Source organism: Neofelis nebulosa, chromosome 17, assembly GCF_028018385.1.
Source record: "Neofelis nebulosa isolate mNeoNeb1 chromosome 17, mNeoNeb1.pri, whole genome shotgun sequence".
Classification (NCBI taxonomy): domain Eukaryota; kingdom Metazoa; phylum Chordata; class Mammalia; order Carnivora; family Felidae; genus Neofelis; species Neofelis nebulosa.
The window spans coordinates 8,955,870-8,974,874 of NC_080798.1; the positions used below are offsets into that span (position 1 = coordinate 8,955,870).

The 19,005-nt window shown below is 51.1% G+C and overlaps 1 protein-coding gene across 2 annotated transcripts in view; it reads right to left on the minus strand.

The window, feature by feature from the left end:
• TRPM4 (transient receptor potential cation channel subfamily M member 4) overlaps positions 1-19,005 on the minus strand; it is a 41,366-nt gene that overhangs the window by 14,378 nt on the left and 7,983 nt on the right. For both annotated transcript variants that reach the window (XM_058709260.1, XM_058709259.1), the window contains 10 exons: positions 16,295-16,356; positions 15,755-15,946; positions 15,365-15,464; positions 11,012-11,124; positions 10,347-10,688; positions 10,056-10,190; positions 4,629-4,758; positions 4,309-4,454; positions 2,642-2,754; positions 2,182-2,259 (listed from right to left, as the gene is read on the minus strand). In XM_058709260.1, the coding sequence (XP_058565243.1) occupies positions 2,182-2,259; positions 2,642-2,754; positions 4,309-4,454; positions 4,629-4,758; positions 10,056-10,190; positions 10,347-10,688; positions 11,012-11,124; positions 15,365-15,464; positions 15,755-15,946; positions 16,295-16,356 (1,411 nt within the window). The remainder of the gene's footprint in view (positions 1-2,181; positions 2,260-2,641; positions 2,755-4,308; positions 4,455-4,628; positions 4,759-10,055; positions 10,191-10,346; positions 10,689-11,011; positions 11,125-15,364; positions 15,465-15,754; positions 15,947-16,294; positions 16,357-19,005) is intronic.

The following is a 19,005-nucleotide window of genomic DNA, read 5'->3' on the forward strand; positions in this document are numbered from 1 at the left end:
AGGCGAGTGACTTAGTCCCTCAGTCATTTCATCCTCAAATAACAGACTCTACCGCGTAGGGCTGTTGAGGGAATGAAACTGATTGTCAAAGGGACTTAGCACCCTGGCTGCCCACTGCAAGTGTTCCAGGACATCAGCTGTGGTCACCGTCACTGTCGTCATCATCATGGTGCAAAAGTCGGGAGCTCACTGGGTGAGCACATCGTTACTGATCCCGACACTGGGGACTTTTCTCAGTGGTCCCAATTTTTTTCTTAGCTTTCTCTTCCATCTTGACAAATATTTCGTATTCGTTGTGCGTTATCGCGGAAAAATGTGTGTGTGTATACATATATACATTTAACTTTGCTCCTCGAGGTAGGTAGTGGATTTTAGAGACTGCCGGTCATGTTTCTAACACTTACCAGAAACATTTTTTCTTCTGGGATACTGGGGGCCAGGGTCCCTCCCTCTTCTCACCTAACTGCCTAAAGTAGAGACAGAGGCTGTGTCTCTCTCTCTGCCCTTCCCCCCCTCAGACTCTGTCTCTCTCTCTCTCTCTCAAAAATAAACACTAAAAAAAGGGGGGGGAGCGAGTGGGTGGCTCAGTCGGTGGAGCTTCTGACTTCAGCTCAAGTCATGATCTCACAGCTCGTGAGTTCGAGCCCTGCGTCGGGCTCTGTGCTGACAGCTGAGAGCCCGGAGCCTGCTTCGGATTCTGTGTCTCCCTCTCTGTCTCTGCCCCTCCCCTGCTCTCTCTCTCTCTCTCTCTCAAAAATAAATAAACATTAAAAAAAAAATTTTTTTAAGTACAAACGGAGGGTACAAAGATGCATATAAGTGTGGGCCTCTTTTTCTCCGTGTCTCTGTTACCAGAGGTTGAGACCCTTATGCCTACACACGTCGTTCAACAAAATAAGTGATAGATGGGTTAATAACCACAGTAGCAATGAACGATCCCCGTTAATTGAGCGCTCACTGTGTGCCAGACAGTGTGATGCACTTGACACGTTATCCCCGTGAGGCCCCCGCTGTAACACGCCTCGCCGTTCGGCGCCAAACATTCTGTTTCCCTCTCAGTGGGAGAATCGGGGGCTGAGGAGTTACCATATGCCTCGTTTTTGCCAGTAAAATGTGGGCACCGGTGACACGTGTCTCTTCCACGTGGCAGCTTTAAGAGCCAGTACCTGGTTCCCCGTTTCCCTTTTCCCTCTGCCCTGAGACCAGCAACATCCCAGCTGGGAGCTGCTCACTCGCCCCCCAGGTGGAAGCCATATTGGAGGCACGACACAGACAACCCAGAAAAGGAGCGTGAGAAGGGAGCGTTGCTTGTGGCCAGTCGCTGAGAGTTTAGGGTGTTTTCTTTTCCGTCTTTTAAAGACCGGAACATTCTTTTTTTTTTTTTTTTAAAGTTTACTTATTTATTTCGAGAGAGAGAGAGCATGCACGCGAGCGTGCGAGCGAGGGAGGGACAGAGAGAGAGAGAGAATTCTAAGCAGGCGCCACGCTGTCGGCACAGAGCCCAACCCGGGGCTTGATCTCACAAACCGTGAGATCGTGACCTGAGCCGAAATCCGGAGTCAGCCGCTTGACCAACTGAGCCACCCAGGCGCCCCTGGGATGTTTTCTTATGCAGCACTGCCCAACCTGAGCTGACACGGGTACAACCTTCCATGCACCTTCATTTAACAGAAAAGAAACCTGGGGCTCGGGGTGAAGTCACTTCCAAGGTCAAAGTCAAGGTTTGAACCCAGGTCTGCTTGACCCACCGCCAAGTCCCTCAGCACCTCCACTCTGTGGCATCATCAGGAGTTTGGTAGACCGTTTGCTTAGGCCCGGGTACCACAGCACAGAGCTTCAGGGCAATGGCCCTGGAGTCAGAAAACAAACAAACAAACAAAAAAAACCAAAAAACGATGAAGGATGCCCTGAATGAACCAAATCCAGCTGATTCCACTCGCTACATGGAGTTGGAAGTATGTGTAGCATGAGGCAAACTGGCTTCCAAACTTCGCGGCAGAACCAAAGCTTGACGCAAGCCGAGCGTGGCATTTGGGACACTTCCTCGGTATCGTCAACGGCTTCATGAAGCCATTACCCCCAGAAGCTCCGCCTCTGCCCTCTGGCTTTGCTCTCAGCGCCTGGGGCTCCTGAAGCTGCCCAGGGTGCCCCCCCCTCACACGGTGCTGGGGCTCCACTCACCCCACGGGGCCTTCCCCGTTGACGCCCCGATCCACGTCAAAGGCCAGGTCCTTCTGTGTGGACTCCTCCTCCGGCTTCCTGGCATGGAGGAAAACGCAGAGTGAGGAACGGGGACGGGGCAAGCGGAGGAGGAATTCTCCAGACACAGACCCAAGCTTCTTCCCCCAGAGACATTGGCAGGGAGACAGCGAGGAACTTTCCTAGACTCACTCCAAAGGGATCTTCCCCCCCAAGCCACAGCCGGAGGTTCTCCAGAGGAACCGTTCCCCAAAGACACTGCAGAGCCCCCCCCTCCCCCCGAAGCTCACCTCCCAGACACGCCCCCAGTCTTGGGGAGGGAAAGAGAGCGAACGGGGAGGGGAAGCACCGGACAGACCAAGTGGGGAGGCAGCCAGATGTGAGCAGGAAGGGCAAACTGAGCACCACCCCCCCCCCCACCAGTCGGACCCCAGGGACTGACCTGAAGGTGATGAGGTTGGTGTAGATGAGTGGGGGGCAAAAGAAGGCGAGAACCAGGGCCCAGATGGGAGTGGTGCTGTCCATCTCCCCCCACCACTTCTGTGTCAGCAGAGACTGTGGGGTGTGAGGAGGGTTAAGAGCCTGAATCTCCCCACAGCCCCTTTCCAAAGACCCCAGGGAAGAACTGGGCAACAGCTGCAGCACACAGAGCAAGGGCCCAATATGGCGGCCGCAACTTTTTTTTTTTTTTTGGGGGGGGGAGGGTCAAAGGGGAGGAGGACCTGTCCCAGGTTTTAGCGGGTAGAGTTCCAAAACCAACATTTATTAACACAATATGCTAGATACCAGGTGAAGCATTTTACATAGATGAGATCACTGAACTCTCACCAACCCCCTCCCCTCCCCCCCCCCCCCCCCCAGGAGAACAGGTACTAACTAGTATTTTCTCCCTTTGCACAGATGGGGCACGGAGAGGTTAAGGAAGAGACCCAAGCTGGAACTCACGAGTGTCACCACCATTCAAAGCAAAGGGCTCTGGGTAACTACTTGAAATGCCAGACAAATCCTTCCGGACAAGGGAGGACAGGACTTCCGGTTGGGGTGGGCAGACTTCCTGTACTGAGGGTGGGATTCTCTGAGCCCCTGTCAGGTGTTTTTGTTTGTTTGTTTGTTTTGTTTTTTTTTTTTTTCTAAGTAAGCTTTATGCCCGACATTGGGGCTTGAACTTACCACCCTGAGCCTGAGATCAAGAGTCACTGAGGCAGCCAGGTGCCCCACCCCTGTTCAGCTTTAGATTGATATTGGGAAAGGTTTTTTTTAATTTTTTTTTTAACGTTTATTTATTTTTGAGACAGAGAGACAGAGCATGAACGGGGGAGGGGCAGAGAGAGAGGGAGACACAGAATCGGAAGCAGGCTCCAGGCTCTGAGCCATCAGCCCAGAGCCTGACGGGGGGCTCGAACTCCCGGACCGCGAGATCGTGACCTGAGCCGAAGTCGGACACTTAACCGACTGAGCCACCCAGGCGCCCCTGGGAAAGGTTTTAAAACGTCAGGATGGTCAGGATGGGGGCGACCGTGAGCCAAGCAGGGCTTCCCAAAGGAGAGGATTTCCCGGGGGGGGAAGGGTGGGATTCCTAAACCAGAGTTCATCTCTGTCCAAAACACTAGGCAACTGTCCAGAGAGGTCATTCTAATTGCTGAAACCTGGAACTGAGGACCTCTCCAAGGAAGCAGGAAGGCCTTCTTGTGGACGAGGCAGGGCTTCCTTTGGGAGGAGTGAGACTTCCTGTGGGAGTGGGAAGGACTTCCTGTGGACGAGGCAGGGCTTCCTTTGGGAGGAGTGAGACTTCCCATGGGAGTGGGGAGGACTTCCTGTGTGCCAGAGGGGACTTCCTAAAGTCACCAGGAATTTCCCTATGGCGGAGGGAGCTTTTTAGGAGGGTGGGCTTTGCTGTGGGAAGGTTGGCTTTCCCGTGGCAGGGGGTGGGGCTTCTTCTGGGAGGAGCAGCCCTTCTGGGAGAGGGCGGAGAATTTCTGGAGGGTGGGTGGTCTCCCAGAGGGAGGCCGGTCAAGTCCATTCGCTGCCGGCAGTGGCAGGGGCTTATCCTCCCTACATCCCAAAGTCCAGGTGGGAGCTGTTGAGGATGCCGGCACCTCAGGGGCTCACCTGGACCCCATCCTGGGCAAAGAAGGCACGGGCGTCGGCCTGCATGGCAAGCTGCAGGCAGGTGGCATCCCCCCAGAGCGGGCAGCGGCGGAGCAGTAGGCGAGCGGCCCGTTTCTCGCTGCTGCGGTAGCACTCCCCGAAAAGGTCTGGGGGCGGGAGACATAAATGAGGGAAGAGAAGGAGCGAGGGCGCGGTGTGCGGGGAAGGAGGAGGGGACTGAAGGGGAAGGTGCCGGGCTGTGAGAGGAGGAGTGGGGGGGATGCACACACCCCTCAAGGCAGCTCCCTGTCCCCGCCCCCACGCCCGCGTGCCTGACGCACCAACACCCAGGCCCTCAAACTTGGCCGCCAGGTCCTTCCTCCGGGCCGCCTCCTCCGCCTCAGACTCCAGGCGTGCCAGCACGCGGAGCAGCAAACAGGCCCCGAGAGCCGAGGCCACGGCGTTGGAGCCCTGAAGAGACAGAGAGAGGGGTCATGGATACGGGTCACAGTTTATTTTTATTTGTTTTTCAATGTTTTATTTATTAGTTTTGAGACACAGAGAGACAGAGCACGAGCGCGGGAGGGGTGGAGAGAGGGAGACACAGAATCCGAAGCAGGCTCCGGGCTCTGAGCTGTCAGCACAGAGCCCGAGGCGGGGCGGGAGCTCACACACCGTGAGATCATGACCTGAGCTGAAGTCGGATTCTTAAGGGACTGAGCCACCCCAGATAGGGTCAGAGTTTAGAGAGGCTCACGGAAGGTGGTGGAGGGGGAAGCCTGTGGTCAAGGGAGAGGACAGAGCCAGAAGTGAGAAATTAACCAGGGTCATCAGAGGCCAAGATTGAAGCAATGTTTGTAGGTGAATCTGGGCATCAGGTGAAAATGTCAAAAGTCAGGAAGTTCAGGGGCACCTGGGTGGCTCAGTGGGTTAAACATCCGAATCTTGATTTAGGCTCAGGTCATGATCTCACACTTCGTGAGATCAAACCTCACATCAGGCTCTGTGCTGACAGCACGGAGCCCGCTTGGGATTCTCTCCCTGTTTCTCTCAGTTCGTGCATGCGAGCTCTCTCTCAAAATAAATAAATAAACTAAAAAAAAAAAAAAAAAAAAAAGTCAGATAGTTCAGGGACCGGGGCTGGGGTAGAGTTCGAATGACCTCAGAGGTTACAGACAGGTCAAGCAGCAGTTGGAAGAAATGTCCCCTAAACTGGCAGAGTACGGAATTTCAAAACTCTGTCTCTCCAAAAAAGCAACAAATAAGCTGGCAAAAACTGTCAGAACCAACTTTCTCAGAGTCCAAGACCGGACTATAAAACTTACAACAAATAGGAGAAAGTTCAATGAAGAAAGAAAACACCAAGTTTGGGTAAAAGAGCGCTGTGACATTTTAACTACCACTGTCAACACCCCGGCTCAAGGGCGGCCTGTTCCCGGTGCAAGCTGTTGGTACCAGAGGGAGATTCAGATCTTCTCCTTAAATAATTGTGGTTGTGTGCACGTGTGGATTTAGCTGGTGGCTATCTGAAGGAACAGCTCAAGGGCCTGCGTTCGTCTCAAGGTTCTTGGGGCTTCCCCCAACCAGAAATGGCTTCCGGGCGGTGTCAGAAAGCATTTAAGGACAAATAGATTAGCCTCAGCCGCCTGAGGCAAAAAATAACAGTCAAGGCGAACAAAAGATAAATATACTCAGCAGCTGGGGAGGGAAGCGGCTGGGGTGGGGAGGAGAGTTGAAGGAATAAGGGTTTGAGGAGTTCCTACGTGTATCAGGGAATCTAGAAGGCTACATGCATGACTGAGATGGTCCAGGCTCAGAAGAGATTCGAGAAAACCCTAACTTTTCACCTCTTGCTGACCTTTTGTCTCAGCAAAAGCAGGAAGTGAAGGCTAAGGCAAAATGGCAAACAGCCTGCCTGAGTGTCGAAAGACAGCTCCAGGGGTGTCTGCGTGGCTCAGCCAGGTGAGTGTCTGACTCTTGGTTTCGGCTCAGGTCACCATCTCGGGGTTTGTGAGTTCGAGCCCCACATCGGGCTCTGTGCTGATGGCGCAGAGCCTGCTTGGGAATCTCTCTCTCTCCCTCTTTCTCTGCCCCTCCCCTGCGCTCTTTCTTTCTCTCTCAAAAATAAACATTAGGGGCGCCTGGGTGGCACAGTCGGTTAAGCGTCCGACTTCAGCCAGGTCACGATCTCGCGGTCCGTGAGTTCGAGCCCCGCGTCAGGCTCTGGGCTGATGGCTCGGAGCCTGGAGCCTGTTTCCGATTCTGTGTCTCCCTCTCTCTCTGCCCCTCCCCCATTCATGCTCTGTCTCTCTGTCCCAAAAATAAATAAAAAACGTTGAAAAAAAAAAATTAAAAAAAAAAAAATAAATAAATAAACATTAAAAATTTTAAAAAGAAAAAGAAAGACAGCTCCAACACAGAGCCAATCTGCAAACCAGGAGTGTCAGGCCCCTCCCCCCTCCCCCCCTCCCAGGCCCTGGGCATTTAAGGATTTCTCTGTCAAGTCACTAGCGGGCCACTAACCTAACAGAACAGGGACTTCAGGGGCCACACGTGACAAAGAATAAAGACTTTACAAAAGAGCTTAGAAAAGTCACTGAACAAACACCACCACCATCAACACAACAAACCACAACGCACCCTGAAGGGAGGGGGTGAGCTGACTTCCAGAGCGGCCACACTATATTATTCAAAATGCCCAGTTAAAACAAAACAAAACAAAACAATGAGGCAGGCAAAGAAACAAGAAAGTATGGCACAGTATCAGGGGAAAAAAAGAAACAGAAACCGTCCCTGCAGAAGCTAAGACACCAACCAGACTTACTAGACAAAGGCTTTAAATTAATTGCCTTAAATGTGCTCAAAGAGCTAAAGGAAATCATGGACAAAAACTCAAGAAAGCCAAGAGAAGGATGTCTTACTAGAGAATAGGAATAAAAAGACAGAAATTACCAGAAAAAAACAAAAAACAAAAACAAAGGTAATAATTCTGGAGCTAGAAAGTGCAGTAAGTGAAATGAAAAATTCACTAGAAGGGCTCAACAGTAGCTTTGAGGAGACAGAAGAAAGAACGCATGAACTTGAAGACAGATCAATTGAGACGATCCGGTTTGGGGTGCAGAAAGAAACAAGAATGAAGACAAATAAACGGAACCTAAAAGACCCGTGGGACACTATCAACCACACCAATATATGTATAATAGGAGTCCCAAAGGGAAAGGACCGTGAGAAATGGCTAGAAAGAATATCTCAAGATATAATGGAGTAAAACTCCCCAAATTTTGATGAAAGACATGAATCTGTACATGCGAGAGCAAGGAACTCGAAGTAGGATAAATTCAAAGAGGTTCACGTTGAAAAACATTTTAATCAAATTGTCAAAAGCCAAAACCAGAGACTCGTAAGATCAGCAAAGGAGAAGTGACTGATCACACATGGGGAATCTCAGTAAGACTAACGTGTAGGATTAAATAGTTATAGTTCATATAATTACAAAACCATAAAACCCTCAGAAGATAACACAGGGATAAAACTTCATGGCCTTGGATTTAGCGATAGTTACTTAGATATGACACCAAAAGCGAAAACAAAGAAAAAAGACAGACAAGTTGGACTTAGTCAAAATTTAAAACTTTTGTGAATCAAAGACCACCATCAACAGAATGAAAAGGCAACCCACAGCAAGAGAGAAAATATCTGCAAGTCATATGCCTGATACGGGATTGATATCCAGAGCATATAAAGAACTCGTACAATTCAACAACAACAAGATAAACAAACCAATTTATAAAATGGACAAAGGACTTGAATAGACATTTCTCCAAGGATAAACAGATGGTCAATAAGCCCATGAAAAGATGCTCCGTGTCATTAATCATTAAGGAAACACAAATTGAAACCACATTAGGATGGCAGTTATAAAAAACAAACAAACAAACAAACAAACAAACAACCAGAAAATAACAGGGGTGGTGGAGATGTGGAGAGATTGGAACCCCTGCACACTGCTGGCGGGAATAGAAAATGGTGCGGCCACTATGGAAAATAGAACGGCAGTGCCTCAAAAAATTTAACCCAGAATTACTATATGATCCAGCAATTGGAGTCCTCAGTATATACGCAAAACAACGGGAAGGAGGGACCCGAGCAGGTATTTCCACACCAGTGTTCATAGCACTATTATTCACAACAGCCAAAAAAGTCAAAACAACCCATGCGACCAGCAAGAGATGAATGGATAAACAAAACGTGGCGTATCCATACAAGGGCATATCATTCAGATGCAAAATAGAAGGAAGCACGCCTATACCTACAACCCGGATGACCCACAAAAACACTATACTAAGCGTAAGAAGTCAAGTGCAAAAAAGCCACATCTGAGATGATTCCATTTCTTTAAAAAAATTTTTTTTAATGTTTATTTATTTTTGAGGCAGAGAGAGACAGAGCCTGAACAGGGGAGGGTCAGAGAGAGAGGGAGACACAGAATCTGAAGCAGGCTCCAGGCTCCGAGCTGTCGGCACGGAGCCCGACGCGGGGCTCGAACTCATGGACCGCGAGATAATGACCTGAGCCGAAGTTGGACGCTTAACCGACTGAGCCACCCAGGCGCCCCGAGATGATTCCATTTCTATAAAGTATCCAGAATGGGCAGGTCCATAGAGACCGGGAGCAGATTAGTCATTGCCAGGGGCTGGGGGAGGAGGGAATGGGGAGCGAGTGTTAAATGGGTTTGGGGTTTCCTTCTGGGATGATGAAAACGTCCTGGGACTAGAGGTTCCACCAACACTGTGAGCCTACTAAAGGCTACTGAATTATGCAGTTTTAAGTGGTTCCAATGGTGAATTTTATATTAGATGAATTTGATTGATCTCAATGAAAAAAGAAATCTAAGGGCCCCTGGGTGGCTCAGTCGGTTGAGCGTCCGACTTCAGCTCAAGTCATGATCTCATGGTTTGTGAGTCTGAGCCCCGCGTCAGGCTCTGCGCTGACAGCTCAGAGCCTGAGCCTGCTTCAGATTCTGTGTCTCCCTCTCTCTCCCTCTCTCTGCCCCTCCCCTGCTTGTGCTGTCTCTTTCTCTCTCAAACACAAACATTAAAAAAACATATTTTTTTTCATTCTATATTTAAGCCATGGCCTGATGCGCTGAAAACAACCCAAGGCTGAAGAAGTCCTGTTAAGATATTTCTGTGCTATAAAAGTAGGCTCAATCTTAGATCCTACTCAAACCCTCCGACTCTTTTTCTTTCTTTCTTTTTTAAAAAATTTTCAAGCTTCTCAAATGGGTCCCAACACCTCCATCCCACCTGTTTTGGTCCAGGCCCTCATCTTGGCTGCCTGGAGGCCTCCAGATTGACCTTCTTATCTGGTGTCCTTGCTTCGGGTTTTGTCCCCTTCGACATGGCCACTACCACGATGCATCTCGATTTTCCAGGTGTAACTATGTTTAAATGACTCCCCCTCGGCTACCAGATAACCTTCTAACTTCCCCTTGGAGGTAACCATTCCGAGAGAATGAGGCGGAGTCCCGTGTGTGGACAAGGGAAACCGTCCAGTATATATTGCTGATGGAAACGACAAGTCAGGAGAAAGGCGTGATATCGGGGGGTGGGGCGGGTGGAGAAGCAGGGGAGGGCGTCATCTATCAGGAATGGCGAACGGGGGTGGGGTGGGGGTGACGTCAGGAGCCAGGCACTGGGGTCCAGTAGAAATAAAGGACAGGGCGGGACACAGAGAAAAGTAGAATCAGAGATCACGTCAGCACTCACCATCTCCCAGAAGTACAGGGCCATCTGAGCCCTGTTCAGGAGCAGTGCCCAGAGGAGCAGGTCAGTCCAGGGGGCCTGCCCGAGGACGGCGTCCAGCGTGAGTTCCGACGGGGCCTTGTCCTTCAGCAGGCACTTCTGCAGGCGAGGGAGGCGTGGTGAGGGCTGGCCCTCCCTGACCCCGCCCCCAGCCATCAGCTCCACCCCCCGTCCAGGCACACACCCCTCCCCGGCCCCGCCCTCAGGTCCTTCGGCACCTCCTCCCCGCGCAGCCTGGCCCCGCTCGGTCCTTACGCTCTCCTGGCAGCCTTGGCCCCGGTGGGGATCCACGACGCCCCCGGCGCTGTACCTGGGCGCGCACGTCTCCCCCAGCAGCAGCCGCAGCACCTGCCCCACGTCAGGGGGTCGAGGCTCCCCAGAGGGTGTAAGGGCTGGGGTTTTGGTGCCTGCGCCGTGGGACGCCTGCTCCAGAAGGCTGCGGATGAGCGAGTTGGCGGGCGCGGCGCTGTAAAGCTGGGTCAGGCGCGTCGGGGTCAGGAAGTGGCCCACGCTAAGGCCGTGGGAGATGAGCAAGCGCACGAACTCGGGCCGGTCGTTCAGGAGGGCGTCCATGAGGGAGGCTTCCAGGTGGAAGGACTGGCAGGGCGAGGATTGATGGGGTAAGAGAAGAGGACAGAAGACAGAAGGCTCGCGGAGGGCAGACGTTAAGGACAAGAGATGGGGTACAGAGCCAAGAGTGCACCACGGATGGGTAGGTGGGTGGGTGGGTGGGTGGGTGGATGGGTGGATGGGGATAGTGGAAACAAGACGGGAACAGATGGACAATTAAGAGAAGGCTGGACAGGCCATAATGCAAGGGCGAGTCAGATGTGGAAGAAGTCAGGGAGGGAGGAGAGTGCATCCTCCTTGTCAGGATCCACAGCCGCTGCCACCACCACCCCCCCGCTCCGCCCCCTCACCCGCCATTCAATGTCCCCCCGGAAGAGTTCACTCTGGGCAATGTCCACGCGGTTCCAAGCCACAGCCAAACGCAATTCGTCCAGGTAAGCTGAAGCTTCAGAGCTCCCACAGGCTGAAAGAGGGGGGGGGGGGGCAAGAAATGGGGGGGGGGACTTCAGATGAGTGTCTGTTTTGCTTCTGTGGGGGATACCTGACATTTAAACCCCATAAAAAGGGGATGTTGTCGGGTACAGCCTGGGGTCTTTAAGAAGTCAGGCTATTGCAAGCATGAGGTCATGCGCAGACCAGTGGTCTAGAGTCCTCAACAAGAAGGAAAGGAAATCATTTATCCATTTAACATTTATTGAGGTAGGTTATGGACCAGGCAGTGGGTGGGATAGAGAGAGAAACCCCATACAGCCTCTGCCTTGAAGGAGATCATTCCAGAGAAATGTGTCCAGGAACCACAAAACTACCCTCAAAGGGAATGGTGAGGGGGGGGAGGCTACGCTCGCGGAGGTGTGGGGCGATCCAAGGGGGCCTCCTAGAGGATGGGCACTGAGGTAGGGCTTTTGAAAGACAGGCAGGATTCGGAGGTGTGCGTCTAAGATGAGGAAAGAAACTTCAAGGCAGCAGGGAGCAGCCCAAGCAAAGGTCTGTGTGCAGGAAAACACAGGATGTGATGGCAAAAGTGAGTCACTCTGATTTCCTGAAACTTAAGGGTATTTGTGAGAAGACAGAGAAGAAAAACGAGTAGCAGAAAATGAGATTGGAAAAAATATCCAAACATGAAAAGGGCTCTGGGAGACCCTGGAGATCACTGGGGTGGGGGTGGGAGACGAGGAAGAGCAAAACTTGGGTCCAACAATTCATGGATCCAAACCGATGCAGTCAACGAGAGCCTGGAAGGTGAGGCAGCCAGTGGTGCCAAGAAGTCAGGCAAGTCTAGACACGGCTGGGCCTCAGAGCCCCTGTGCCATGGAGTTCGTTTTTCCTTCTCCCTCTGCTCGCTCCACGTCGATTTCCAAAACAAAGGAGGGACTTTCATCACATTTTGGTGGTTCCCAAAGTGGGTATGGTGGAAGGAGGGGGTGTAATCTAGTGGGGGGGGCCGATGAGCAATGGGCCGAAGCAGGCAGACCTGGGATTCGATCCCAGCTCCGCCGGCACCAACTGAGTGTCTTCTCAGGAAAGCCACTGGACCTTGGGAGCCTCAGTTTCCTCATCTATAAAATGGGGATGATAATGGTTCCCCGCTTTGGGGACGCCCGGGTGGCTCCGTCGGTTAAGCCCCTGACTTCGGCTCAGGTCATGATCTCACAGTTTGTGAGCTCCAGCCCTGCCTCTGGCTCACCGCTGACCGCTCAGAGCCTGCTTGGGATCCTCTCTCTCCTCCCCTCTCTGCTCCTTCCCTGCTGGCTCGCGCGCTCTCTCAAAATAAATACAGTTAAAAATTTTGAATTAAAAATAAATAAAACTCGGGGCGCCTGGGTGGCTCAGTCGGTTAAGCGTCCGACTTCAGCTCAGGTCATGATCTTGCGGTTCGTGAGTTCGAGCCCCGCGCGGGGCTCTGTGCTGACGGCTCAGAGCCTGGAGCCTGTTTCAGATTCTGTGTCTCCCTCTCTCTCTCTGACCCTCCCCCGTTCATGGTCTGTCTCTGTGTCTCAAAAATAAATAAACGTTAAAAAAAATTTTTTTTAATAAAAAATAAAAAATAAATAAATAAACCTCCCCTAGTTTCCTCACAGCTTCCAGAGAAGGAAAAAAAAAAGATTTGTAATATCTCGCTTTATATTCTGCCTAATCACGTCTCCCCAGTGATCACCTGGACCTCCCCCCACTCACAGCCCTTCAGGTTCATCATGTCCCCCTGTGGAGCTCAGCGTCTTTCCCCAGAACCCACCTTCCCTGGGTTCGGCATCTCAGGGAGGGCCCCTCTTTGTCCACCCAGTGGATGAGGCAGGCCCCCCCCACCCCGATTCGCTGTGCCTGCCCCCGCTTCCGTTCATATCCCCAAGCCCCACCTCTCTAGCCCCCTGACCCTCTGGCCCTAGCCCCCCCTCCCCCACCCCCTGCGGGCAAGAATGGAGGATCACGGGCAAAATGTATGCTAACTGCTCAGCCCAGGCTCATCCCATGGTCTTTAAGGAACATGCTTCCTTCCACACCCGCTGAAACCCCATCCATCTGCTATCACCCAGTCCGCCGGGCCATCTCCAATTTCCCCAGCAGAGGGGGATCACTTGCACCCCTTCAGCCAACACTGTCAACACACCTCTTGTACAGAGCCGCCCTCTTTTCTCCCAGGAGGCTGGGAGTCAACTTCTGTGAGGTGAATCAGACTTGCTCACTGATTGCCATTCTCCATTTAAGAATGTGTCCCCATGAGGGGCGCCTGGGTGGCTCAGTCGGTTAAGCGTCCGACTTCGGCTCAGGCCATGACCTCACAGTTCGTGGGTCCGAGCCCCGCGTGGGGCTCTGTGCTGACAGCTCAGAGCCCGGAGCCTGTTTCGGATTCTGTGTCTCCCTCTCCCTCTGCCCCTCCCCCACTCGCGCTCTGTCTCCCTCTGTCTCAAAAATAAACATTAAAAAAATTAAAAAAAAAAAAAAAAAGAATGTGTCCCTATGAGAAATGGAATTATATTAAGAAGAGCTCCCATGTAGGGACCCCCCCAGGGGCTCAGGCGGTTAAGCTTCTGACTTTGGCTCAGGTCATGATCTCCCGGCTGTGAGTTCGAGCCCCACCTCGGGCTCTGTGCTGAGAGATCAGAGCCTGGAGCCTGCTTTGGATTCTATGTCTCTCTCTCTCTTTGCCCCTCCCCCACTTGCACCATGTCTCTCTCTCAAAAATAAATAAACATTAAAAAAATTAAAAGAAGAAGGAGAAGAAGAGCTCCCATTTATTGGCCCGCCCATGGGAACCAGGCATTGTTCATGAGCTGTCCCTGGGGCTCACAACACTCCTGCAAGGTATTATCTCCGTTTTTCAGAGAGAGAGAAACTGAGGCTCAGAGGAGGGTAGTCCCTTTCTCAAGGTCACACAGAAAGGCAGGGGCCAAACTGGTATTCCAATTCAGCTTTATCTGACTCCAAAGTCAAAGGTAACTGCTCCTGTCAGTTAAGCATCCGACTCTTGATTTCAGCTCAGGTCACGATCTCAGGGTTTGTGACGAGCCCCGCATCGAGCTCACCCCTGACCGTGCAGAGCTTGCTTGGGATTCTGTCTCCCTCTCTCTCTGCTCCAATCTCTCCCTCTCAAAAATATATATATTTTTTTAAAAGAGTAACTGCTCTTTCCGTCACATCCCAGAACATGACAGATACACCTGGGGTGGGGGCCTGGGGCTGAGAACGAATTATAAATTGACACTATGCCTCTCGGGAGTTTTTATCTATGGGAGTGTTTCCCCTATAACATTTCTGACACCAAAAACGACCCTCCCACGCTACCATTTTTTTTTTTTAATGTTTCTTTTTGAGAGAGCGCAAGCTGGGGAGGGGCAGGGCAAGAGAGGAACAGAGGATCCGAAGTAGGCTCTGCGTGGACAGCAGAGAGCCCGACGTGGGACTCGAACTCACAAGCCATGGGATCGTAACCTGAGCAGAAGTCAGACGCTCAACCGACTGAGCCACCCAGTCGCCCTCCTCCTTACCATTTATTTATCCCACTTCCCCATCTTACTCAGTCCAGATTCTACGAGCCCTTCAAGGCCCACTTAAATACCTCCTCCTTGTCTCTTTACTGACAGTGGTTCCTCCCCTACGCTTTGGTCCTAAATTTTACTTAAGGTTGTGTCGGGACAACCCTCGTAGGATCTGGGGTCCTTGAGAGCAGGAAATGGGTCTGCTTTGATCTCTGGACCCTAAGGTGGTGTTTGCTGAGTGAATAAATGATCCCCAGCCCAGCCTCTACCAGGTAGCCATTAAGCTCCCACCCTCGGTTTTCGCCATTCATTCTAATAGTGAAATACTGGGAATTTCTCAGCAGGAAGCAGCGTTCTGGTTCTTCTCTGACTCCCCTACCCTTCGCTGCTTGAAACAGATTGGAGCCACGTAGGAAAGGAAGAAAAGGAGAGTGGGAGAATGGATGGGCGGATGGACGGATGGTTGGATGGATGAAAGATAGATGGACGCGGGCACTCGTGGATCCAACAGAAAGAAAGCAACGTTGGCACATAACGAAAAGTCTCTTGGAAAACTGTCCAAATGACACCAGGCAAGGCCCCAAGAAACACTGCCAAGGGGAATAATAAAAGGAAAGAGATAAAAAGGAGCCCAACGTAGATTCGAGACGATGGGTAAAGTGCCCTGGGCGGGAAAGGGGTCCAAAGTCGAGCGGAGAGAAGGGAAGAGTTTGGGGGTCCAAGGCTCACCTTTGACAAGGGCCCTCAAAACAATGGTCTCAAATTCCTCAGGGCCATCCTCAGATGAATAGACTGTCAGCAGCTCCTTCCGGGTCATGATCCTCTCCACCTGAAGAATACCACCTTCTGTAACTCCCAGCCCGACTCCACCCGGGCCCTGTCCACGGTCACAGGAGACCGTTCCCCTCTAGGGCCTGGTAGTCTAGGTGCCAGCACCCTTCACCCCCCAGAACCTGGGAGGCTGGGCCCCCAGGCCTCTCCTCCCCAAATCCATGAGTCTGGGCCTCCATTCCCCTCTTCCCTGAAATCCAGGGCTCCAAGTCCTCAGCATTCTCATTTCTCAAGACCCAGGAGCTCCCTCCCATCTCAGGATCCAGAGTTGGGCCCCCAGTATCATACCTGGGCCTGCAGGACCTCAGGGTCCCCTTTGGGGAAGAAACGCCTAATCCGATCTTGGACTTCACCTGGCCTGCTGCCCCCTCTCCCTGGAGCCAGAGTGTCTTCCAGAATCTCCGCCAGGCAGTCTGCAGCTCCCCCAGACCCAGCCACCAGCAGGCAGGGGAGCTGAGCCTGGGTGGCATTCTCTATCCGCTACAGGACAAAGGGGGACAGTCAGGTGTGGGAAGGCGGGTGTTCGCCCCACCCGGAGTCCAGATCCCCAGCCTCCTCCCCCCTCCCCAAGTCTCAGGAGCCAGGAGTCAGGGCCCCCACTTAGACCCAGGTGTCTGGGCCCCCACACCTGTATTATTGATTTATTGATTTAGAGCAAGAGAGTGCAAGCCGGAGACAGAGAGGAAGAATCTCAAGTAGGCTCCAATGCTCAGCACAGAGCCTGATGCAGGGCTCGATCTCATGACCGTGAGATTGTGACCTGAGCCAAAATCAAGAGTCGGCTGCTCAAGCGACTGAGGCCCCCAGGGGCCCCACGGGCCCCTATACCTTTAGTGTCTTCTCATCACCATTGATCAGGAGGAGGAGGACGGGGATGTCAATTCCAGTCCCTGAGGAGAGAGGAAGCCGGAAGCTTGGTCAACTCCTATCAGCCTGTGCCGGGGATGGGAAAGAACCACGTTTCCCATGAGTCCCCGGGACAAACATGGCTTCTGTGTAATCCTGTGTCCTGAGGCTCACGGGAATTGTCGTATCTTTGAGCACGTTGGGAGGGGCAGTCAATTTCGGCTTGCCAGGGGCGTAGGGGCTGGTGGCCTGGACTCCTGGACTCCTGACTGAGGCAGGTATTTATGGTATGAGTCACTCCTATCATTGGTTAATGGCCCAGGAGCCAGGAAAGGATGAAGTTCAAACAAAAGACGAAGGAAATAAGGAACAGAAAGGCCTATCTAGGGACACCTGGCTGGCTCAGTCAGTAAAGCAAGAGGCTCTTGATCTCAGGGTCTGAGTTTGACCCCCATGTTGAGTGTAGAGACTACTTAAAAATATGATCTTTAGGGGCGTCTGGATGGCTCAGTCGATTAAGCATCCAACTTTGGCTCAGGTCATGATCTCACAGTTTTGTGAGTTCAAGCCCCGCATTGGGCTCTGTGCTGACAGCTCAGAGCCTGGAGCCTACTTCAGATTCTATGTCTCCCCCTCTCTTTACCCCTCCCCTGCTCACATTTTGTGTCTCTCTGTCTCTCAACAATAAACGTTAAAAAAAAAAAAAGAAAAGAAAAAGAAAAGAAAGAGAGGACTGTCTAAATGTTTTTATTTATTTTTGAGAGAGAGCGTAAGCGGGGGAGGTGCACAGAGAGGGAGGATCCAAAACAGGCTCCAAGCTGACAGCTGTGAGCTCCGTGCGGGGCTCAAGCTCACAAACCTTGAGATCATGACCTGAGCGGAAGTTGTACACTTGACCAACTGAGCCACCCAGGTGCCCAAGAAAGGACTACCTAAATACAATAAAGACCTTTCCCAAAGCCCAACAGCAAAATCATCTCGGATAGTTTTCTACTAACTCTATTCCCATTAAAATAACGAACAAGACAACATTACTCCTATTCCCACTCATACACGAGTATTGAGCCAATGTAATAACGCAAGAAAGTAAAACTGTAGTACAAACTCGTATTTTTTCGAGCTGGAAAAGACAAAGGGATCTATTGGAAGAAAACATGGTTTATACTCTCAGAAAACTGGAAACTCCACTCCAAATAAATAAATATTGTTTTAAGAAATTATTTCTTTTTTTAATGTTTATTTATTTTGAGAGGGAAGTTAAAAAAAAAAAAAGATAAATTGGGGCGCCTGGGTGGCTCAGTCGGTTAAGCGTCAGACTTCGGCTCATGTCATGATCTCGCGGGTCATGGGTTCCAGCCCCGCATCAGGTTCTGTGCTGACAGCTCAGAGCCTGGAGCCTGCCTCCGATTCTGTGTCTCCCTCTCTCTCTGCCCCTCCCCTCTCATGCTCTGTCTCTCTCTCTCTCAAAAATAAACATTAAAGGGGCGCCTGGGTGGCGCAGTCGGTTAAGCGGCCGACTTCAGCCAGGTCACGATCTCGCGGTCCGTGAGTTCGAGCCCCGCGTCGGGCTCTGTGGGTTCTGTGCTGACAGCTCGGAACCTGGAGCCTGTTTCCGATTCTGTGTCTCCCTCTCTCTCTGCCCCTCCCCCGTTCATGCTCTGTCTCTCTCTGTCAAAAAAAAAAAAAAAAAAAAAAAAAAAAAATCTCAAAAAAAAAAAATAAATAAACATTAAAAAAAAAAAAGATTAATTTTGTTCTGAAGTAATCTCTACACCCAACATGGGGCTGGAGGCCACAACCCGGAGATCAAGAGCCTTCTGCTCCACCAACTGAGCCAGCCAGGCATTCCGTGGATACTTTTTAAAAGATAAAAAATGTTTACAAAGAAACAGCTTTTGGTTTAGTTGATTTTCTCCACTGCACATTTGTTCCTATTTTATTTATTTATTTATTTATTTATTTATTTACTTATTTATTTATTTACAGATGGTGCAAATGCAGGGGAGAGGCAGAGAGAGAGAAGGAGAGAGAATCCCAAGCAAGCTGTGCACTGTCAATGCGAGACCGACGCGGGGCTCCATCTCACAAACTATAAGATCGTGACCTGAGCCAAAATCAAGAGTCCCACACTTAACTGAGTGAGCCGCCCAGGTGTCCCTTTCCCTATTTTATTGATTTCCGCCCTTGTGTTTATTATTTCCTTGCTTCTACTTTTCCCAGGTTTGATTTGCTATTCTGGGTCTAGGGGTCTGTTCATTTAATTTTTTTGAAAGATTTTACTTTTAAGTAATCTCTACACCCAACGTGGGGTTCAATCTCACAACCTGGAAATCAGGAGCCCAAGGTTCTACTGACTGAGCCAGCCAGGGGCCCCTCTAAGTTTTGTTTGTTTGTTTGTTTGTTTGTTTTTCTCAATTGGAGCCTTAAACTCTTGATGTTCAGTGTTTCTTCTTTTTTTTTTCAAAAACTTTTTTTAATGTTTATTTATTTATTTTTGAGAGAGAGATAGATAGAGAGCGAGCAGGGGAGCAGCAGAGAGAGAGGGAGACAGAATCCCAAGCAGGCTCCGTGCCATCAGCACAGAGCCCGATGTGGGGCCCGAACCCACAAACCATGAGATCATGACCTGAGCTGAAACCAAGAGTTGGATGCTTAACCAACTGAGCCACCCAGGTGCCCCTCTTCTTTTTTCG